Source organism: Coccinella septempunctata, chromosome 2, assembly GCF_907165205.1.
Source record: "Coccinella septempunctata chromosome 2, icCocSept1.1, whole genome shotgun sequence".
NCBI classification, from domain to species: Eukaryota; Metazoa; Arthropoda; class Insecta; order Coleoptera; family Coccinellidae; genus Coccinella; species Coccinella septempunctata.
The window spans coordinates 12,587,761-12,610,988 of record NC_058190.1 but is presented as its reverse complement, the minus strand read 5'-3'; the positions used below and the strand labels follow the sequence as shown (position 1 = coordinate 12,610,988).

At 36.6% G+C, this 23,228-nt stretch overlaps 1 protein-coding gene across 1 annotated transcript in view; it reads left to right on the top strand.

Annotated features, from left to right (window-relative positions):
* Positions 1 to 18,610, top strand: part of LOC123307398 — a 48,285-nt gene extending 29,675 nt beyond the window's left edge. Inside the window, exons 3-4 of the mRNA XM_044889683.1 lie at positions 5,330 to 5,448; positions 16,065 to 18,610. Coding sequence (XP_044745618.1) covers positions 5,330 to 5,448; positions 16,065 to 16,880 — 935 coding nt within the window. The 3' untranslated portion in view covers positions 16,881 to 18,610. The remainder of the gene's footprint in view (positions 1 to 5,329; positions 5,449 to 16,064) is intronic.
* Positions 18,611 to 23,228: the final 4,618 nt, after the last annotated feature.

Here is a 23,228-nt window from a genome sequence, read left to right as displayed (position 1 = left end):
TTCACCCGTTCTGAAGTCCCTATCACCGGATATTGGAATCAATTACATAGGCAGCCGATCGCCGATTTGCTCTCCGAACGTACATTGTATCTTTGTCTTCAAATTTTCTGCCTGAGTATCATGAACACTTTCAACTCTTATCGGGCTGGTTATTATTTAAATTCCTGCGACTTAAACCGCCTGATCTCAAGCGCCTCAGAGTGTCATATTTCCGCATAATCAACGTCTTTGCAACACTGCTGCAACAATGTATGAAGGTTCCAGCGATACATCGTTTCAATTATCCGAAATTAATTCGAATTCTCTTATTCCGATTCATTACAAGTGAAATGAGAGCATAAAGAACCAGTTTTCAAAAAGGGTGACAAAAGAGCTCCAGAAAATTATAGAGGAATAATATTGCTCAGTTCTGTCATGAAACTCTTCACAAAAATTTTGGAATCCATAATCTACAAATATATAAACATCTCAGAGGAACAGCAGGGTTTCAGGAGGAACAGGTCAACCTTAGATCCCATTTTCATATTGAGGCAGATCACCAAAAAATCGATAGAATACGGAAAACCAGCCTTCCTCTGCTTCATAGTTCTCACCAAGGCATTCGATAAAGTGAGACTTAAAGATGTTATCAAAGTACTTAAAAATAAAGATCTACCTACACCTATAATAGAAATTGTGAGACAACTGAATACCGACACCTCAACACATATATCTGTAAACCAACAGCTCACCGAAGAAATTCCAACCCCAACGGGTATACGACAAGGAGATTCATTAAGTCCCCTACTGTTTAACGTAATTATGGACCAAATAATACACCGCGTCAAGAATTCTGGAGTGGGATACAGACTCAGCACAGGAGCTATAAAAATTATCTGCTACGCCGATGACGCAGCGATTGTGGCTGAAGACGAAGATGACCTGCAGAGACTGCTATATTCATTCTTTTTAGAAGCATGCAAATACAACATGCAAATATCAACAACAAAAACAAAGTCATTAGTCATAAGCAAAGAACCCAAAAGATGCAATCTTGTCGTCGCAGACCAACCAATAGAACAGGTGATGACATTTAGCTATCTCGGCGTACAGATATCTTCGAACCAAGATAGAACATACGAAGTTCGTGAGCAGGCAAGTAAAGCATGTAGAATGGCAGGTGCACTCCGCGACGTCATATTCAACAACAAATATATGAGTAAACAGTCAAAAACCAGGATCTACAAAACTTGTGTCCGACCTATCATGACATACGCCATAGAAACCAGAGCAGACAACAAAAGAACTAAGTCCATCCTCAGAACAACTGAAATGAAGATACTAAGAACCATATCTGGATATACACTGAGGGACAGGAAGAGGAACACAGCCATTTTGGAAGAATGCCAAGTCCAAGACATTGTCAAATGGGGAAGAGCGCGACGACGTTACTGGAACAACCATGTCAGCAGAATGAACGCGGAGAGAATAGCTAAGATCGCCCGAGACGGAATCCCAAATACCAGAAGACCCATAGGCAGACCTCCCAAACGCTGGAAAGACTCCTGGGTGTCTACATCCATAGAGGATTAGAGTGGAATTTACAAGCCTCAGGCTTAACATAAGAAGAAGAAGAAGAAGAAGAAGAAGAATAGTTTCATTCCTGGACGTTGTCCACTTCATGTGCTTTCTTACTATCCCCGCTTGGGTGAGTACTTGCTGAATATCCTGTCCAGCACCTTCAAAGTTCAAGTCGGTAATTTAGTTTGACTCGCTGGTTGTTGGTTCTGATTTGGAGCTGAAGCCCCCTTCCTCAGCATCCTGCCACCGACGTCCATCATGCTGTCATGTCCAGCGCCGGCTCCAGACATGCCCTGACGATCCCCAGCTGCGACTTGATTTCGAGGCTTCTCGTAATCACCATTTTCATAGGTTAGTGCTCCTTTTTCTCAGTTTAGGGGAGGGGTAGAGTGTAATAATGCAATCCGTATCTTGATCAATGGAAGAGCGGCTTTCCACTGGTCATGGGGTGATTATTTGTAAGATGTTAAACAAATTGAATGCCCCCGAAAGGAGAAAAATGTGGATTCGGCCCATCGCACGAAGGACAGGTCTTGAAGTTGATATTATTTCTGGGTAAAAAGTTTAAATGAAACTCATGAAAAACTTTAACAAATAAATCGATTGAAAAAATAAATAAGAACTTCTCTACGAACACGTACTCGGTCGAATACGACCAACAAAGAAATCTTAAATTTCTCAAACACATGCAAAGGAGCGCAAAACAATAAACCATATTTTTCGTAACAAAATCTTGGGTTCAAATTCAACTTCCCAACTAAGCGCGCAATAATAATCAATACTTAATCAATGAATTATAGGGGAGCTTTCAGGACTCCGGACAACAAAAATTTGAACTTTCTACCTTTTTCTGCGACTGCTTTTCGTCTGACGCTGCTGATAAAAACTTTTCGACACCAGAGTTTACACGCACAAAACGGCGAATTATTTACACTCAACCGAACTTCCTGCACTTTTCTGTCGCCAATAATTAACGTTTTTCGTTTCGATCCTATCCAAAAATTCCGAAAATCCCATATCCGGTCTTACTACTAATCAAAACTAATCGAACACTCCTCGAATACCACTTTAAACTCCAAATCATGGGCGCCCGCAGGGGGGGGCCAGGAGGGGCCACGGCCCCCCCTGAGATTCTGATAGACACCGTTAGAGAAATTTTTCTTTCAGTAAAACTAATCGTAGATGATATTTTGCCCCCCCTGAGAAAAATTTCTGCGGGCGCCCATGCTCCAAATTAATTACACAGGCTAATAAAATGAAAAAAAAAATTTGGTGCCGGAAATCTAACATCTGATTTTAGATGTTTTTAATGTGCTGATTCCAAAAATGCCACCAGATTTTTTCTATCAGCTCTAGTTTCTGAGATACACGTTACAGGTTAAATGGTATATTTTATTTTTATTGACAGTTCAAAACGTAGTTTAAAATGTGTTCTTTTACATAACGGTAACAAATATGGCTCAATTCCTATTGGTCATTCTACTACCATGAAGGAAGAATATGAAACAATAGCATTAGTTTTGAGAAAAATTAAATACGAAGAACATCAGTGGTCAATTTGTGTTGATTCAAAAATGATTAACTTCCTCCTTGGACAGCAGAGTGGTTATACAAAATATCCTTGTTTTTTGTGCCTTTGGGACAGCAGAGCTAAAAATGAGCACTGGGTTAACAAAAATTGGCCTTCAAAAGATGTCATGATTCAAGGAATACAAAACGTGATCAACGAACCTTTGGTTTCAAGAAAAAAAATCTTAGTTCCGCCCTTGCATATCAAGCTAGGCCTAATGAAGCAATTTGTGAAAGCTTTAAATCGAGATGGAAATTGTTTTGGGTATTTGTCACGTAAATTTCCTGGCATTAGCACGGAAAAACTAAAAGCTGGTATATTTGATGGTCCTCAAATAAGGCAACTTGTTAAAGATCCACAATTCACCACATCAATGAACGAGACTGAATCTAACGCTTGGAGTTCATTTGTTCAAGTAGTACAAAATTTTCTTGGCAATCATAAAGCAGAGAATTACGTAGAATTAGTGGAAACTATGCTTTCAAATTTTAATATTCTCGGCTGTAACATGAGTATAAAAGTTCACTACCTCCACAGCCACCTAGATCGTTTTTCAGAAGACTTAGGTGATTGTAGTGAAGAATAGGGGGAAAGATTCCATCAGGATATTAAAACTATGGAAGATCGTTATCAAGGACGATGGGATAGCCACATGATGGCGGACTACTGCTGGAGCCTTCAGCGAGACTGCCCTAGTAAACTCCATTCTAGAAAATCGTATAAAAGAAAATTTTTATGTGATTAGTGACTAATATATTTATGTAAATTGAGTTTTTGCAATAAATACTTAAATCCATGTGTCTTTGTTTTTTTAACTGTCAATAGTAATATTGACAGTTAACAGTTAACAGTTATAACGTAAATTATACACACAATTTTTTTTAAAAATCTCAGAAACTAGATCTGATAGACAAAATCTGAGAACTTTTTTACCTTCTGCATCCAAAAATTACTCAGGAACAGTTAACAAATCGCAGGCACCAAAATGTGTGTTGGCCTGTGTTATTTCCGTTCTCTTTAGCTACCTATTCCCCTAATAAACTGTCTTTTCTTGAACAAACCAATAAAACAAAAGGCTGGACTTTTTTTTATACGCAACATTGCGAAATATTTATGAGCCAACCGAGTCTCCGATTCTATTCCGTGATCTACCAATATTTTTCTCATACTTCGTGCAACCCTATTTATTCTAGTCCCTATACTCTTTCTTTACTGGCTCTACAAAAGAATTATATTCTCTCTACTATTCTGTACCGACTCGAAGGAGTATTATTTCAGATCACTTCCCCGGTCCAACCGACTATTTTTTCCGAGGTACTTTTTTCCCCGGTCTTTCTCTCCCACGCTATGGGTGGTACCAAAACGTCCCGAAATCGAAATCATTGCTGAGTTGAAAAATCAGCGTTCCCAAGCTCGGCGGTTACAAGAAAATTTCGACTACTTCGAATTCTGCGAACTGATTTCCTCTCAGGGTCTCCAGACTAATAAATCTCCTTAATCAACATGACTGACCGTTTTCACCCGTTCTGAAGTCCCTATCACCGGATATTGGAATCAATTACATAGGCAGCCGATCGCCGATTTGCTCTCCGAACGTACATTGTATCTTTGTCTTCAAATTTTCTGCCTGAGTATCATGAACACTTTCAACTCTTATCGGGCTGGTTATTATTTAAATTCCTGCGACTTAAACCGCCTGATCTCAAGCGCCTCAGAGTGTCATATTTCCGCATAATCAACGTCTTTGCAACACTGCTGCAACAATGTATGAAGGTTTCAGCGATACATCGTTTCAATTATCCGAAATTAATTCGAATTCTCTTATTCCGATTCATTACAAGTGAAATGAGAGCATAAAGAACCCTATATAGGATGTGAAAGAGAACTGCGGACAGCAAGCGTGGCTGGCTGGGCCGTCTACGTCTTTACGGTGGCTACCTGACGGGCCATCCACCAGATAGCTGCCAGGCAGGCCAGACATTATTATTAATATTATTAATGTTATGCAATGGTTATATTGAATAATCTGAAGATGTGGGTGCAATATTGGGTTGGGGCTATTTTAACAATTTCTCCGATAAAATAATGATATCTCAGGAGCGTGCTAAGACGTTGTTTCAATATAGTAAATTTAACAAATATTGTGAACTCCTTCATTTATGTTTTTATACTCCAGAACTGAGTGTTTATATTTTTCAGATGTAACAAGGAAATACTATCGTCCAATCTACAACTTCATCGTCAAGGTTTATTCGCCCTTGGACAGATGTGAGAATGTCTTCATGAAGATGTCCAATATCTATAATATGACGACGCAGGTAAATAATACAGATGATTTTATGGTCAGTATTGCGATAAAAAAAAAACATATCGATACTAGCATACCATATTGATTGGACCGTTAATGGCAGACAATGTTCACATTTATGGCAGTTTGTATGATTATATGTCAGTGCCGAGCGATATGAGTCGTTTTAAATTTTGGATAAAAAAAGCCTCCTAATCTAATTTGAAATTTTTCATTATATTCTATGGATTAAGTAATTATGCTTTTTCACATTTCTGCAGAATAATCTACAGTGGTAATCTAATTGTGTTCATATGAACTGTGTAATTGGACTGTTCGAATTGATTTCTTCATCGAAGAAAAAATTAAAGAAAGCAAGGTGAGTGTAAAATCTTGAAACTTAAATACAAGGAATGAAAAATAAACATTTGTAGTTGGTCAAAGACTGTAGTGAGATAGTTGTATAGTGTCGCCAATCATAACTAATGCGTTCCTAGCACTGCGAAGGCTATTTATTCTATTCAAGTACCAAGGTAAACAAAAATAATATACATGTATTAATATAAGATATCATGTGCACAAAGTGATACATTGTAAGGATACAAAAATATCGTCAGTTATTATAAGTAAATAATATTCAGACGCATAATACCCGCCGATATAAAAACCCGCAAATGTTACGATCTGAATTCAACTAGCTTTCCACCATTACTGAGGTTGCCGAAGGAAAGTACGTCTAATCAAGAAAGGGTAGATGCTGACCATGGTTTCGCCATTAATCAATAACACGGGTCAACACCAAATTTGACTTTGACTGCAAAGCATAAAATTTCGATAGTTTAGATCCTAATTAGACGAAAAAAAAACTATGGCATGAAAAAGTTTGCTTCTGTGTTTAGGAGACTGATTCAACGATGTCATTTGCAATAACTACAAGCAACATGTGGAGCCCATGGCTTGTCTTGATTTCAAAATAGAAAGTCAAAATATGCTTCATAGGCTTCAGAGGGAACGGGAGATGTCTTTAATTCGTATTTTACGTCACATATTATAATAAATTGACCACATATAAAACAAAATGCATCAGAATCGTATTTACACTTTCTTGATTCTGAATCAGAAAAAATATGGAACTGGACTATGTAAACATAACATAGAGTTTATCAAAAAAAAATGAAAGTTACCACTATAACACTGAAGTTGCGATTGAAGAAAATCTTCGACTACGCCACTGCATTCTACATGAAAAAGTGTCTCAAGCATGTAACATTTGTTTTTCGATATCATAGAAACTTTACGAAATAGAGGCACCATTTCAAAGAGCCGAAAAATGAGTCTTCACTCATCACTTGAAAGCAACAAAAGAATGATGGGAAACGTGCCATCCACTTTTCCATAGCTCTTACGGTTACAGAGCTGCCATTCAATCTCATCTAATATTAACAAGTTACTGACTAGACCATAATCCATTTTTTTAATATAATATAATAAACTACTTGTACTTAATGGACTCTTTTTATTTAATATCTACTCTACATGTTTCGCCTTGTTAGGGCATCTTCAGGAGTTCTACAAAAGGAAAAAGGAAATAGATATGTGATCCCCTTACAATAACAGAATGGGGACTTACTTGTCAAACATACAGGCATCAAGTATCATATACATATAGTCATCGTCTTTTTTATTTACAATATCAAGAGTGTTGAATAATATTTCCCCGGTTTTATTTTCAATTCCAATAGAACAGATTCTTTTCTCTACTATAACACTCGTAAATTGTATCGACAGCGTCATATATATAATTGACAACTCACAGAATATCGAATGTTGACATGACAACTGACAGATGTAAAAGCCACGTTCCGAATGACAACAGATGAAGTGAACAATATTATATTAGATTCTCGAAAATGGGGTGATAGCTGAGGTGGGATTCCACTTGTGTTTTAAGGCATTCATCGGGATATACTTTTAAATTTTTTGCAATTTCATATATTTCCATCAAGTCAAGCAGATTACCCCTATCTAAGCTGTGTAGAAGTTCTAAATTTGCATCCTTATCAAATTCATGGTTGTCACCTTTGAGATGTTTTCCAAAGGAACTTTTGTCGTTATAGTTCCTTATGTGTTCAGATACCCTTGTACCTAAGGCTCTAAACGTTTTACCGATGTAGAATTTATCACACGTCTTACAGTTGAGTTTGTATACAACGTTCTTTTCCAATATCGGGGTCACATCCTTACAATTCAGCAGATAGTTGTAAAGGCAGTAGTTGGCCTTGAATACTATGTCTATGTTGTGTCTTCTAAATATTTTCGCAATGGGATAACACATTTTACCGTAAAATGATAGCGATAATCTCTTCACTGGTTGTTTACTATCCTTAGAATCATCGTTGTGTAATTTTATGAACTTCTTCTCCTTTCACTATTTTGACTTTTTGCCTTCTCTATTCGTAGACGATCTAATTTTTTCTTGAGAATACCAGTTTTCCATATTCTCAAAGTTTCCACTTCATACCTAGTCTCCTCGATAATTCGTCCGTGTTCTTGATTGTTCACGCTGTTTCTGAGTTCGGTATAGTGAATCTTTGTTTCCTTTTTCAGGAATTTCTTTCTAACATTCCAAGATTCTTCGTAATTCAGCTTTTTAGACAGTTTGAAATTGCAAAACCTAGGTATCAATCTCTCCAAAATAAGTTCTAACGAACCATATACTGAGTTTTATGTTGCAAATCTTGATGGCAGCTTTTCTGTATTTAATGGCCAAATTTGACGTACCATCCTCAAATGACAAGTTACTCACTAGACGGCCATAATCCAGATACCAGATGAATGTATCACAATAATAGACAAAAAGTTAACGGAGAAAAATGTAACACCTGAGTTGAAAAAGGATATTACAAGCCTTTTCAAAATATCCTTAGAGCAAAACTTTTGCCAATTCAACAATGATATTTATAAACTTGATAAGGGTTTACCAATGGGTGCACCTCCATCATCCCTGATGGCAGAAAGTTTTATGGATCACTTGGAGGAAATATTATTTAATTTGAAGACTCCCATAATACGTCACATTTTCAAATATTACAGATATGTAGATGATATTTTGATCACATTTACAGGTGGCACAGATCTTATTTGGGTTTTGTTGGAATTATTCAACTCATTACATAAAAACATTCACTTTACATTGGAGATTGGTTTCAACCAGATCAACTTTCTAGATTTGACACTAACCTTGGAAGAAGACAGAATATCTGTGGATGTATATAGAAAAGAATGCCAAACAGTAGCAATAATAAATGAAAGCTCGAACCACCCTGCTTACCACAAATTTGCTGCCCTCAACACTTACTTACACAGACTATTGAGTTTACCATTGAGTAGAAGAAATTTTGATAAAGAGTTGGAAATAATAAAGTATATTGCTTATAAAAATGGTTACAAGTCAAATGTGGTTGACCGGTTGTTGATGAGGAAGTTTTATTCAACCCTCTTGATATTGTAAATAAAAAAGACGATGACTATATGTATATGATACTTGATGCCTGTATGTTTGACAAGTAAGTCCCCATTCTGTTATTGTAAGGGGATCACATATCTATTTCCTTTTTGCTTTTGTAGAACTCCTGAAGATGCCCTAACAAGGCGAAACATGTAGAGTAAATATTAAATAAAAAGAGTCCATTAAGTACGAGTAGTTTATTATATTATCATCTAATATTGCCCACTCTGTTTATGAAAGTACAATACATTACCTCTATAAATTAGAGTCTCAAAAACAGCGTAGGGACGTAAGAATCTTCTGTGATTTAAGAATTTTTTTTTACGTTTCTAGAGGTTTAGAAGATTGGATATGTGTGTAACTAAAATGATTATGCGTATTTTTATAGTCGATGTTTTGGTGTTTGAACCATAATGTTTTTAAGACTTTTATTTATTGAGGTAATGTATAGTCTTTTATGAAGAGTGATATCGCCTTTACGGCACTGAATAAATCAATGAGGATAAATTCAGATGCATACCACCCGACGATATGAATATCGACAAGTGTTACGATCTGAATTGAGCTAGCCAATTTGCCATCGTCAAGGCCCCAAATGGAGTACCTTCCACCGAAGAAAAGCAGATGCTGACCATGGTCTCATCAGAGCAACATAGCATTTTTCCACGGTGGAGAACGTTTGGAATTGATAGAACTTTATTCAATGTTGTCATGTTCTACCGGGTATTATTTACCCAGAGCGCCATCCAACATGAAACGTTATCCGATTCAATCCCCTCCAGATAGAAACCAAGACGAAGACAATAGCATATGTCCCATATTTTCCCTAATTCAGTACGCCGTGGAAAAATGCTATGTTGCTCTGATGAGGCCAAATGAGGCCGAAACCATGGTCAGCATCTGCTTTTCTTCGGTGGAACGTACTCCATTTGGGGCCTTGACGATGGCAAATTGGCTAGCTCAATTCAGATCGTAACACTTGTCGATATTCATATCGTCGAGTGGTATGCATCTGAATTTATCCTCATTGATTTATTCAGTGCCGTAAAGGCGATATCACTCTTCATTATTGTACCGCTGGCATCGTACTCTGCCGCGACCTCAGCGCGTCTCAGACTTCCCAATTCATCATGCGTCCGACGTTCGCAAAGGCGAATCGGCATACTGAATTAGGGAAAATATGTGACATATGCTATTGTCTTCGTCTTGGTTTCTATCTGGAGGGCATTGAATCGGATACCGTTTCATGTTGGATGGCGCTCTGGGTAAATAATACCCGGTAGAACATGACAACATTGAATAAAGTTCCATCAATTCCAAACGTTCTCCACCGTGGAAAAATGCTATGTTGCTCTGATGAGGCCAAATGAGGCCGAAACCATGGTCAGCATCTGCTTTTATTCGGTGGAGCGTACTCTATTTGGGGCCTTGACGATGGCAAGTTGGCTAGTTCAATTCAGATCGTAACACTTGTCGATATTCATATCGTCGGGTGGTATGCATCTGAATTTATCCTCATTGATTTATTCAGTGCCGTAAAGGCGATATCACTCTTCATTATTGTACCGCTGGCATCGTACTCTGCCGCGACCTGAGCGCGTCTCAGACTTCCCAATTCATCATGCGTCCGACGTTCGCAAAGGCGAATCGGCGTACTGAATTAGGGAAAATATGGGACATATGCTATTGTCTTCGTCTTGGTTTCTATCTGGAGGGCATTGAATCGGATACCGTTTCATGTTGGATGGCGCTCTGGGTAAATAATACCCGGTAGAACATGACAACATTGAATAAAGTTCCATCAATTCCAAACGTTCTCCACCGTGGAAAAATGCTATGTTGCTCTGATGAGGCCAAATGAGGCCGAAACCATGGTCAGCATCTGCTTTTCTTCGGTGGAACGTACTCCATTTGGGGCCTTGACGATGGCAAATTGGCTAGCTCAATTCAGATCGTAACACTTGTCGATATTTATATCGTCGGGTGGTATGCATCTGAATTTATCCTCATAGTATTTTATGTTTTGTCATAGGTGTGATCATTTTGTAACTATTTTAGGACTGATGAAGCAGACATATCCTGGGGTTTCCTTTAAAAATGGGTAATGATCGAGCTGTATAGATGTGAGTGCATCAATGAAAATTTATTGCGAGAGCCTCTTCATTCAATTAAAAAAATAGAAGATTATAATAATGAATTTTAATGAGAAGACCGAGTTGTTATATGAAATAGCCCAAGAGGTGAAACTACATGGTCTAAGTCTGATTATCAATGAGAGATCAATACATTAAATGTGAATTGAATAATTATTATAATTTAACTATGAGCAGAGCATGAATCTTAGTTATATAAGTTAAATGAGAAGAGCAAAATTAATCAATCTGGGAAGTGCTAAAATATTATAATCAATTGAGAATATTATCACAGGGAATTGGACAATAATTGGACAACTATAATTTCTCCGACGTTTCGGAACAATTCGTTTCTTTATCAAGGCTTATTATACAAAGTTAAAAACATAGTCATATCGAATAAAATAATTAGGGGTTGAGATGAGAGGCTGAAATGTGCATAATTTTTTTGAATTAAATCAAATTTTATTCATCAACAATTATTATTGACAAACAACTGGTCCTGATGCGAACACTGACGATCATCATAATTAATATGAGAAGATCAAGAATAATTAATAAATTGAGAAGAACAATCATAGTTCATCTGAGAAGAGCAAGAATAGTATAGTTAATATACATCACGTTGGTCTTGAACAGTGTAATAATTATCAATGAAAACAAAATTTACAGAGACGGACTGCTTACAAGCATGATTAGAAAGTCCATCAGAAAAATAGAAGATACAACTGATAATAATGAGAGGTACAAATCGAGACTACTAATGAGGGAAACCACTAATCGTTGGTTTCGAGAAGTGCAGAAGGCTGAAAACTAACATATATATCGAGCACGATGAATTAATATGAAAATGTATCAATGTCAGTTCAAATTACAATGAGTATATCATACCAATTGAGTGTGCACGATTGCCAGAGCAGGCCTTCCAGGATGGTGCGAAGGACGGGAGACTATCAAACATTATCATGTTTTACCACTGACCATTGAACCATATTTGAGAAGTTCACATCGTGTTCTGAAGGAGAACTACTGAATCCAGGGTTCCACCCTGGAGAACATGAGGATTCATTCATCTGAAACTCGACAACAGTAATTAGAGTCATACGTACGTAAAGGCGGCTACACACGGTATGGTAAGCCTTGGCCAGCGTTTAAACGAACGAACCGACGACCATACAAACGATATGTTAATTTGGCAAGTCTTTTTGAGGCAAGTGAGAAGGCCAACGTTGAAGAAGTGTGCGAAGAAATAGAGTCTGATTTTTATGATTGACGTTTTGTGGATCCCAAATAATGGGGCACTTTTCATACAAATTAAGGAACTCTATAATGGTGTCAGTGCTCCAGTTTTCAGTAATTTTAGGTAAAAAAAAATATAATTGACAACAAGAGACATTATTAAATCCACTGAAATATTAACCATGCACGACCACACGACGTACTTCACAAAACACCAAAAATTACGAATTTCCTTTAAGGTATACCTACCACAAACCAGACAAGCCAGATAGAAATTGTTAAATTACCTTAAGCTGCGTTTACATTAGCGAAATTTCCTCGCGAAAATCACTCGGTCATCAATTACTCGCATCGAGTGAAATTTCGCAGTTCCCAAAACAAAGCGCAATTAAGAGCGAAATCTTTCGCGAGTGGAGCGAGCCGCCTTTAATTTTTGTTTCGCAGTCAGTACGGAGATTGTGTACCACGTTTACACTCATAGACTTATAATACATGGACTCACTGTCACGTGACTTTTCAGTAGATCGAGAGGTTGGATGCATTAAAGAGAGAAGAGCTTATGCGTTCTAATAGAATAAGAAAGAGATGAACTGATTCCGTGTGAGCAATGTCAAAATCATATGATATTAACGCAGACGTTGCCCACAAGGTGTTCATACGTTGATTATTATTCTCATTACATCTATTTTTGACTAAAACTCACATATTTTTTGACATAATTGATTTCGAAGGAATGCTATGGAATTCCTGTGTGTCTTCTCGGAAGCTTGTTTAAAATTTATTGAAGAAAATTATCGCATAAACTTGTTTTCTATAACCTTTTGACAGCTTGCCCACAAACTCTCCATCTTATTCAACCTACCGACTTCTCTCTCACAGGCGGAGTCCATGTTATTTTAAGTCTATGTTTACACTATGCGAAATTTGATGAGCGAAACCCTTTGATGCGCGGACAAAAACCGACAGACCTGTGGCTCGCAGCGAGGGCCCTCGCCCCTCAATTCCTCGCGGTGAGGGAGGCGTCTACACTAGGCGAAATTTCCTCGCGCAATTATTTCGCGAGTAAAATTTCGCTAATGTAAACGCAGCTTTATAATTTCAAATATGACTCGCTTGTCGTGTATACGGTGATCAAGTCCACTGGCGAGTCTCGACAAGTCCCCTTGATGTGTGTTGAAAATACCGCCTTCTAGGCGATCCCTGGCCAGCGCCAGCGTTGGTTTCGCTTTGCCATATGTTTTGCGCAAACGTTGGACGTTTGCCAAGGCTTGCCATGCCGTATGTAGCCGCCTTAAGAGACGAACATCAGAGTTCTCTTGAAAAATGAAATATACCGATTCAAACAAAAAACATGATCATGAAAAGACCATAAACCAGTATTCATTATTAATGAGAAGACGTGAGAAAAATTCAATGCTGGTGTAAAATATAATATGCATGACCTATTGAGTAGAAAAATTTTGCACCAGAATTGAATGAGAAGACTAAAAAAAGGATTATTCAAATGAGGTGAACTCTTAGAGAAGTTTTACAAAGAAATTGGGATTAACATAATGAGTCGTTATTTCGTCAACGTGAACAAATAGAAAGGAATTCCACAGAGTTAACTAAGAGAATGAAATTTTAAATGTGTAGTTTTTCGCCTCTGAAAAATACTGTGAGTGGGGCTGCTGCTTCGTTCAATTAGCGCACCGCATAATCTACTATACGTGGCCACCGGAGCTGCTCACGATCGTCGACTAGAGAAAGATCGGAGAGGGGCTTCGCTAAATTTTTAACAAATGTAATATAGTGCTGGAATGCGCCCTATGCTCTATACAAAATACCTGATGTACCAATGTCCATTTCTTTTTAACGCTCCTTTGTTGGAAGGGTGAAGTTCTCAATGTCATGTGGTTGTTTGGAAATCACTATCGTGGTTCATTAAAATTGGCTTTTTTCGACTGATGATGACGAGCTTGTAAATTTAACAGCAACAAAGTCAGAAAGGTCATTTCAGACAGAATTTTATGCTTTTCAATTTTGAATACTATTAAATTTTTCGTACAGGGCATCGTTTGCAAGATACGACCAGAGAACCGGAGGGAATTCAAAAATGTTGAGGTTTTTTGCGTTTTTCGAACTGAGGCGGCACCGCTACGAGGCAGCAAATTTCAGATTCGTATTCAACACCCCTTAGAACATATTATAATTCCGCTGAGTAACCTTCTACCGGACTTGATGTTACGAAATGGCGACTTTTGAATACCATTTGGTCCTTAGAACATAGAATATCAGGAAGGAGCTTTTTCGAATAAATGTGACGGGAATGGGCAAGTGTCCTAAAACTCCAAAATCGAATTTAAAATTATTTATGGAAACCCCTTTCCATTAGTTATAAAACACGTAAAAGATTCGCTTCAAAATTAAGAACTTTCAGAAATGTAAACCCGAATATGTAAAAGCTTGTGACCTAGAATGCCTTTACTAAAGTCTAGTAATTTTTGTTAATTAGACAACAGTGGAACTGATTAAGGAGATATACGGCCGGTTTCATAATCAAACCTAAAGTCGCTTTACTTTTAAAGCTTCCTTTAACCCTACTAAAAATGACAGTAAAGGAAGCTTTAAAGCTTAAAGTGACGTTAGAATTCTTTATCCACACATTACGAAAAATTTTTTCTGTAATCTGTGTCTATACATACGATGACATTTTGTGTCATTGTTTGATATTTCTATGTACTGTTTGTTTTCCTTGTCAAATGTGATCACCAAACTTGATATTTATTAAGTCTATGATGATCATAAAACTTTCATGTCCTTTATTGATTCGACGGGCGTTGCCGGATTGTGAAAATGACGTAGAATGTTCATAAGAGAGCTCTCCTGAAATCAGAATTTTCGGAAGTGAATACAGGCAAAACGCAATAAGCTGAAATTCTAAAAAAATATATTTCGATACATTTGAGTTATAAGGATTTCAATGACATATACATATTTTGAAATTTAGGAAAATACCCCATTGTGCGACGGAAACGGCCATATTGGTCTTCCAAGTTCTGATTTGAAAAGTGGCAGACTTGGAAGTCAAATGATTCTGTTATCTGTGGCCAAATGAACAAAGTGATGTTTCAACTTAATTTTGGTAATTTGGATTCTTGAAATTTGCTGGAAATAAGGATTTTGGATATTTTAGCGTGAATAATTCATAGGTAGGTGATTTTTTCAGCTGAATATCAGGTATTAATTATGAGTTTCTGAATTTCATGACATAACAAGGTTATCCCATGACAATAACACTCCATGGGCGTAGGTGATGTTAAGTCATAGACCTTAATACCATTAAGTATGTAGCCAAGCAGTGTTAGGCGGGGTGAATTTCCGCTTTGATTATCAATTTGAACGAGCATGAAAAAGCTTCTGACTTTACGTCAGTGCTTTCCTAATTTTTTCATCAACTGACTATTGAAGGTAGTTTTTTGGAAACTTCATTGTCCTACGCCACTCTTGAAACGGAATTATATGTCGGCCATATTTCTCCTCTATTCCGGTCAAATTGAAATGAGCAATATGCTCCTTCCTGTTATTCTATATTCTAAGATTTGGTCAGATTACTGAGTGTGATAAATGAAAATGATAACATAACGTGACGCATATATCAGAACAAGTGAAATTAGAAAACGTATTAACCCGATTTGCGTGTATTTTTTGTTTATTGTTTTCAATTATACTTCCGTACCCGTTCAGGAAATATTTTAATATTTTTTATTTTTTCTGTTTTTTTTTCAGTTGGTATTTTTCCTCATTTGTGACCGAGTACTACTTTGCGATATAAGTAGTATGATATGTCCGCAGAAGAAGATAACTGGCCTCTACACATTAATGTTCTACAACGTGATAGCATACTGTGTCTCCTACATAAAAGAGCTCATAGAAAAAGAAGATTGGTCTGTGACTGTAAATATGACCCAACATAGCAACATAAAACATCTGGCAATGTCAGCCACCAAAATAGTTCTTGAATGGACAAAAGCAGTTACTTTTATAATCACTGTAACATTCATGCTACTGGTATTTGGTCTCGAGCAAGGATTGAAACATTACCACCCGACTGCACTATATACGTTCATCACCTGGACATATTACATGTGTACTGAAAAAGTTTTCGTGGAGATGTTTCCCGTTTTACTGACATCCTTGAAGTTCAAATATTTCGAGGCCCTCGAAGCCCTTTACGCTCCTGTGATATTGAAAGCTTACACAGTATTCTTATCTGTTATTTTAGTGATAATCTTAGCCTTTCATGGACTGATACGCTTCACTTCAGTGGCATTTTACTTAACGGTTTTCTTGAAAGCCAAAGATTTGTTCAAAAATTCATTGAGAGTTCTTCAGAGAGAGAAATCTGTTCTTAATCAATTTCGCAATGCTACTCAGGAAGAAATAGAGAACTGTGATGATGTTTGTGCTGTATGCTTGAGTCCTATGGAGAGGGCGAAAGTGACACCTTGTCAGCATATGTTTCATGCGATATGTCTGAGACATTGTTTAAGTAACTCAGAAGTGTGTCCGATATGCAAGAGAGAATACACATTTTTACACTAAATGTAATTGTTAATAATACCTAGGGCTATTTAATATTTGTGTAGACTGAAAGATTAGATTTATATTGTAAGTTATAAATGAAAAGTTGAATGTATAGATTATTTATGAATTAGATATATTGAAACATTGAAGCGTGTTGTGGTATTATGCCTTATAAATATTTAGATATAATATGTAGTATATTTGTTATATTTAGGGCCAATTTCATAAAATGGTGTACAACCTAAACTCAGATCAAAATCCAAACCAACTCTTTCTAACATTGACATATGCTTTATCTATGAAGTAAATTAAGGAGGGTAAAGAAACCAGAGAAGACAGAGACACTCCATTTTTACTGGAGTTAAGATGCAGCATCGAAATAAATCGGGAAAATTCTTTCCTTAACGCTAGTTACGTCTTATATCGGCTTATGTTCTTGATAAAATTGGTCCTTAGTGAAGAGCGTTCACCTCGCTGGTCTTTTTCAGTGATTGTGATTTTCCTATACATATAAAATTAGGTGGAATGTTGCCATATGTTGTCTTCCACTATGATGTCAAAGAGTAGGTGTTCACCAGGTTTTCTGGTGAGCGTGTAATGTACAGAGTGGGCAAGATTCGATGGTTGTGGGATCAGATCAGTCAAATATCTTCAACCCACATAATTGATTATTCAAAAATGTTATCTGTTTCGAAGTTATTCAATTTTCCGTGTTCAGTATTGAAATGGGATGCCTTACTTGTCAATATTTCACTGCTCCTACACTTGAATATACTTTTCAGGTTAGTGTTTACTCTGATGATTCGAAACAAATCCATCAACTTCATAACTTTTTCTGCTCCCATACTTCAAAAGACTTTGGAGCTGAATGTTAACTTCAATAACATTTGTCAAGAAATCTTTATAAATAGTTCATTCACATTATATCAGTATGGAAATCATCAAAGCCTTATTGTTCAAAAATTTACTTATAATCATGGCTAACTCCATTAAAAATTGGATAGTCAATGGTCTAAAAATATTTGTTTGGAACACCGTTTATCATTCTTAGAGTAGGTAAATAATAGTACTTAAGCACAGCTCGATATGTTCTGTATCCTGATGTTTTCATCAAAATTTCGAATGCCAAATCTTGAACCATAAGTTTCTCAATAGTAGCCTAATCTTATTTAGGAGGATGAGTATCCAACGAAGTATAGTGAAAGTATGACATGAAACATATACAAATAATGTGAGTAATGAAGCACCAAAGATATTTTTCCTACTCAATCTACAGCGGCTGTTTTCATATTCTCACATCTATCGGAGTGGGAGTAAAATGTGACTTATTTAGGTAACCTATTTCGAACTTATGATCCAAGATTTGATATCGAACCTGCATACTCTCAAATAGAAGCGTTGTACTAGCTATATTAGAAATGAGAAAACACATGATTTATTAGTCTATAATTCCTTTGATAAGTTACTCAAACATTTTGTACTGTGTGAGAGATTAGAGACAAGCTACGAATCGAGTGACGTAGCATGTCTTTTAGCATTGAAAACGCTCAGCTTCGCTCAACTTCGCATTCGGTGACCGGTCAGCTTTGAGTAGCAGCGTTGTACTAGCTGTATTAGAAATAAGTAGACCCATGATTTCGTTAGTCTTTAATTCTTTTCATAAGTTACTCAAACATTTTGTACATATGTGTGAGAGATTATATGACTGTTTTTATACGGAGTTGAATAAAGTGTAATATAATCATAAATACTTTACATTTATTAAGCATCCTAACACGAAAACAACCCCATAAACTGGCACTCAATCAGCTTAAACGAAGTAACCTGTAAATTTGAGGACATATGAAGCATATCTCTCTTTCTTATAGGTACATGGTACCAATATTTTTATCAGTCTTGGTACCAAAAAGGGAAACTTTCCCATCAAAGTTCAGTTCAACACCTTCAGAGTATTGTCTTTTTCATTCTCATTATCCTTATCATCAAATTCATACATAAATGCTATCTATACACATGTGTATCTACAGGGTGTTTCATTGGTAAATATACATACGTTAACCTAAAGTCTAAGCTACACTGGACAAGTCTAATGAAAACTAATAGGCAAGGAGATATAGGAAAGTAGGCGCAGGTGACCAATTCGTCGGGAAAATTATGACGTCATTGGACGCTCATGTCGAGCTAAATTGACAGAACTGGTGTCTTTAGCAGTGGCGTAGCTCAACTGAACCTAAATTGTTTAGAATAATCGTAAGGAAAGATTAACTTCGTCGCTAGTGAGTACTGAGAAGACTTTTAGAAGTTATTGGTACCAGTGGCAATCAGAGACAAAGTTTATCTCTGTTGGTACTTTATAAATAAGTTTGACAATGTAACAAATGTTGCATAATTGAAATTTCGGATACTGAAATTTGAATGTCCAGTCTATAATTAATAAATATTCAATTCATTTTGCAGATATTTATTCGAAATTCGCTCGGTGGAATTCAAAATGATGTGAAATATTTTTCAGATCTCCAATACAAGAAGATGCCAGGATTCAAAGGTTGATTTAGATATTTCGAACGAAAAATCCCCATTGATAGAGACAAGGTGAAAAATATCAAACAAGGCTCAATGACAAAAATTAACAATAAAATTGATTGTCGGAAAGATTAACTGAGTTGTTTTCTGAATCTGAGAGAAGTTATTCGTGTCAAATATTTTAATATGCCACTTAAAAAGCCGAAAGGACAAGGGATCTCTCTTTGCACGGACAAATTGGCAACAATATGCACAAAATAATTAATTCCTGATTTTTGCTTCCATCATGAAATACATTTTTTCTATGGACCCCAAAAAAAAATTGACATCTTGTCAACTGTTGGGTTTATAACTGTCCTCCAAGAAAAGTTAGAACAGCTACTTTCAAGCATTTCCACAGAAAGATGAAACAACCTTTTCTTTCAACTTTCCATTTTCCACTAACCTTTTGGGATGGGTAATAAGGATTTTAGAAGAAAAGTGAGTTGTGAAAATAAAAAAAGTAATATACCTATGTATGTATATTTGCCTGAAGAAAATCCGAAGTATCTTTACCATAATCGGCACTAAAAAGCTATTTTCAAATAAAATTTTTATATGTTGAATAGAATAAAACCATAGCCTATGGAAACAAGAAATGACTTTTTGACCTACAGTTTGATACCTATCCTAGTTACTTCGTTCCTGATAATAAACCATTTCAATTTTACTTAAAACTCCCTGTGTAACACACATAAGAAATTGAACGTTGAATATCTGCACTTCACTTCCAGTTAATCCACTATACAACTGAAACCATTTCTAAATAACTGAAAAAATTTAATCCACTAGGTAATCAAAATGACACTATCAATAGTAACAAGAACTGATTAACGCCAAAAGGCTATGAAATAATAATTGATTGATATTGTCTTTTTCCTCACATTTGTGCCTTATATCTGAGTTTATTTTTTTGTCTCTTAATGTGTACCCTGGGATGTTCCTAGGTATTTTCGTTTTCGTTGTTCGAAGTATGTTTTTCGTTTTTTTTTTTGCTCCAGCTCTTGTTTCTAAAGCTAATGCCAATACCTGTCAAACACAGGTTTTGTGTATGTCAACTTCTGACCTTTTATTCATTTTGGTATTATTCCAAATGGTGTCACGAGGTGCCACTGATACTCGGCTGGCTTTATTGGCTTGTCCATTTAATTCATTTGTGTTATTTTGATGTAAGGAATAAACGCATCTGACCTCCTCAACAATGTGTGGAGGAGAAACACCAGTTTTTCTCCATCTCAAAAGAAATAACTGGTTGTTGAAGCGATTCATAATATTAATACCAAAACTCATTAATATAATATTGTAGAAACCCATGTCTTCTGTATCTGACTATACTGTGTATATATTTAATTCGATATTTCGTTCCAAAATTTAAAATATGGGTGGAGACGGCTAACTGAATATATCTATGTGCCTTCATTATTCTTCCAGCAACGTTTCGGCCAATACAACTTTTTCAAGTTGAAAGTAGACAAGAATAGAAAAATATGAAAAATAGATGAAATGAGAACAATTTTATTTAATCAGAATTCTCAAAATCACATAGTACTTGAAATTCTTTTATAGATGTCATTTAAGTTGCTCAAGAGTGTAACCGTTTTACTCGATGCAAATTCGCTCTCTTTTCGAATCATCTTATTGCAACGATACGTTTCAGCAGAATATCCCCACTTTCATACAAAGAAGCATATATACCTACCAAAGATATCCAATATCCCCGAAACTAAATTATCGATAGGGTTGAAATGTGCAGATCTAGGGAGCATGCATGCGGTCCATCTCTTCCTATCCACATACACTGCGCAAAAAAATTAACGCACATTCTGAAAATCTCAATTTTAATGAAAGTTAACTCTACATTGACTTAATAACTTATTTTTTATGTTCGATCGGGAAGGTTTTGAACGAAACAAGACACATTAAATGGAAGAAAAATTCAGGATTTCATCGAATCTTATGTGAAAGAAGAGAAATGAACAATTTTCAAAATACTGAAATGCTGATAAGTGATTTAATACTTGGTGTTTCCACCCCTTGCGTTGATTACAACTCGGCAACGACGGTTCTTACTCAAAATGAATGATCTTAAAATGTTCTGATCTAATCCTTCCCAGATTTCTCCGAGTTGGATTCCTAAGTCATTAAGAGTAGCTGGATGATTTTCTAAACTTCTGAGCCTTCTATTGAGGTTGTCCCAAACCTGCTCAATCGAATTGAGATCTGGACTTCTTGCTGGCCATTCCATTCGAGAGACTTCAACCTCTTCAAGGTACTTCTGAACGACGCGCGCACGATGGGCTCTGGCATTATCGTCCATAAAAGTGAAATTTTCACCAATGTATGGGGCAAATGGCACTATATACTCTTCAAGAATGTTCTTTATATAGTTATCAGCATTCATAGCTCCATTATCAACGACCACTAGGTCTGTGCGAGCAGTCAAAGATATTCCACCCCATACCATAATCGATCCTCCCCCGAAACCAGTAGTATTCAGGAAATTGCACTGAGCATATCTTTCATGTGGACGTCTGTATACAAGGGAACGTCGATCACAATGGTAGAGGTAGAATCTAGACTCATCTGCGAAGAGAACACTTTCCCAATCGGCCTCTTCCCAATGGATATGCTCTCTCGCAAAATCCAAACGCGGCCTTCGATGGGCTGGGGTAAGAGCTGGGCCTCTTGCCGCGACACGAGGCCTTAAATAATATTCTCTGAGGCGATTTCTTGTTGTCTGAGTGCTAATATACACCTCATGAGTTTGCTCAAGCTGAATTTGAAGGAGGCGAGCGGTTGCAAACATTTGTCTCAACGAAGAAACTCTCAAGTAACGTTCTTGAATGGCAGTTGTTACCCGTGGTCTACCCTGTCCTGGTCTTCGGACTTTCATACCTGTCTCCCTGAATCGCTGCAACATTGTGGACACACTTGTATAGAAAACTCCAAACCTTTCTGCAATTCTTGTGTATGTCCACCCTTCTTGTCGCAAAACTACTGCTTGGGCACATTCCTCTTGGGTCAAATTGCGTGTTTCGCGTTGCATAGCGATCGAGTGTAGAAAATCAAACGAAAGAAAAACTATTGATCACTAGAAATGATCGAGAACAACTGATTTTAGAATGGAGCCAATACATTTAAAATCTGATAATATCATCTTTTTTTATTCCTGCTGGGAAAAAAACATCTGTATTGAAGAAAACCGTTGAAAGTGGATAACATATGCATGCATAATTCTGATAAAAATAATTATCATTGAGAACACATTCAGTTGTAGAATGAATTTGACATTTCCATAATGTGCGTTAATTTTTTTGCGCAGTGTATTTGAAAAATGCTCCAAGAAGTATTGACTGAAACAGTAAATGGGGTATGTCCATGCTTGGAAAGGTAGGAAAATTAAAATACGATTTGGGTGTTACCCTTCCCACTCTTCTGAAAGTAGACGTTCTTATTTGAAAATATCAAAGCATACATCATCACCAGAAGATCATTCTCCACTGTAAACACGATATTGTCGTACTCCCCGGCAATTTTGACACCAGTCTGCGAGATCAGCGTGTTCTACCTATTTAACGGCCTGAGTTTTCAGTCCCAGTCTCTGAAACAAAATATAATAAAAAATTTAAGAAAAAACGATTTGCCCCTGCGTTAATTCTTGCACTAATTTGTCATGAGCAAGTCAGATGGAAAAAATTGTTGCCTGCATGACAATGAACGAAAAATGAAACTTTAAAATGAATTTTGCTGTAGGCACCATTTTTTGTGGTGCGAATTATAGAAATATTTCCTGGTGAATCATAG